Genomic DNA, 561 nt, shown 5'->3' with positions numbered 1-561 from the left:
CAAGCCTAACCACATGGGTGTCGACAAAAGACAAAAACGGCCAATGCAGATACCGCTTCTATGACAAATGGATGTCAAAGATACGAATGTCACCCAAAGTATGCAATCAACGCACCTGCTGGCGGAGTGACAGCACGGCCTCCTTCAGGCGCCTTATCTGCGACTTCAGCGGCTCCACACTGCCTGGCGAGTGCCTGAAGGCTTCCAGGCGGGACCTGAGGGACGTGACCCGGGCGCGCGCCTGCATCACCTGCTGGTGAAGCCTGTCCTTGGCCAGACACTCTTGCTGGACCATCTCGTAGGAGGCCATGCGCATTCTGGCCACGCTGTCCAAGCTGGCCGTCGTGGAGTCGGCGTCTCCCCCGATCGCCTTGGCCGCCTCCTCCTCCGCCAGGCGCACGCTGGCGCTGGCGATCATCTGGCGGTGCCGCTCTGACGAACAGTGCTGCTGCAACAGCTCATGCTGCAGAGCGCGGCCCCGAGCCTCCTCGTCGCTGTGCTGCTTCTGCAGGCTCTGCAAGGCGCGTCTGGCCTCCGCCAGGGCCGCCTGGGCCTCCGCCC

The 561-nt window shown here is 63.6% G+C and overlaps 1 protein-coding gene across 1 annotated transcript in view; it reads right to left on the bottom strand.

Annotated features, from left to right (window-relative positions):
* Positions 1–561, bottom strand: part of LOC119591614 — a gene marked incomplete in the record, with an annotated part of 4,857 nt that overhangs the window by 1,788 nt on the left and 2,508 nt on the right. Inside the window, 1 exon segment of the mRNA XM_037940369.1 lies at positions 116–553. Coding sequence (XP_037796297.1) covers positions 116–553 — 438 coding nt within the window.

This window comes from Penaeus monodon, chromosome 29 (assembly GCF_015228065.2).
Source record: "Penaeus monodon isolate SGIC_2016 chromosome 29, NSTDA_Pmon_1, whole genome shotgun sequence".
NCBI lineage: Eukaryota > Metazoa > Arthropoda > Malacostraca > Decapoda > Penaeidae > Penaeus > Penaeus monodon.
This window is presented reverse-complemented; position numbering and strand designations above follow the sequence as displayed.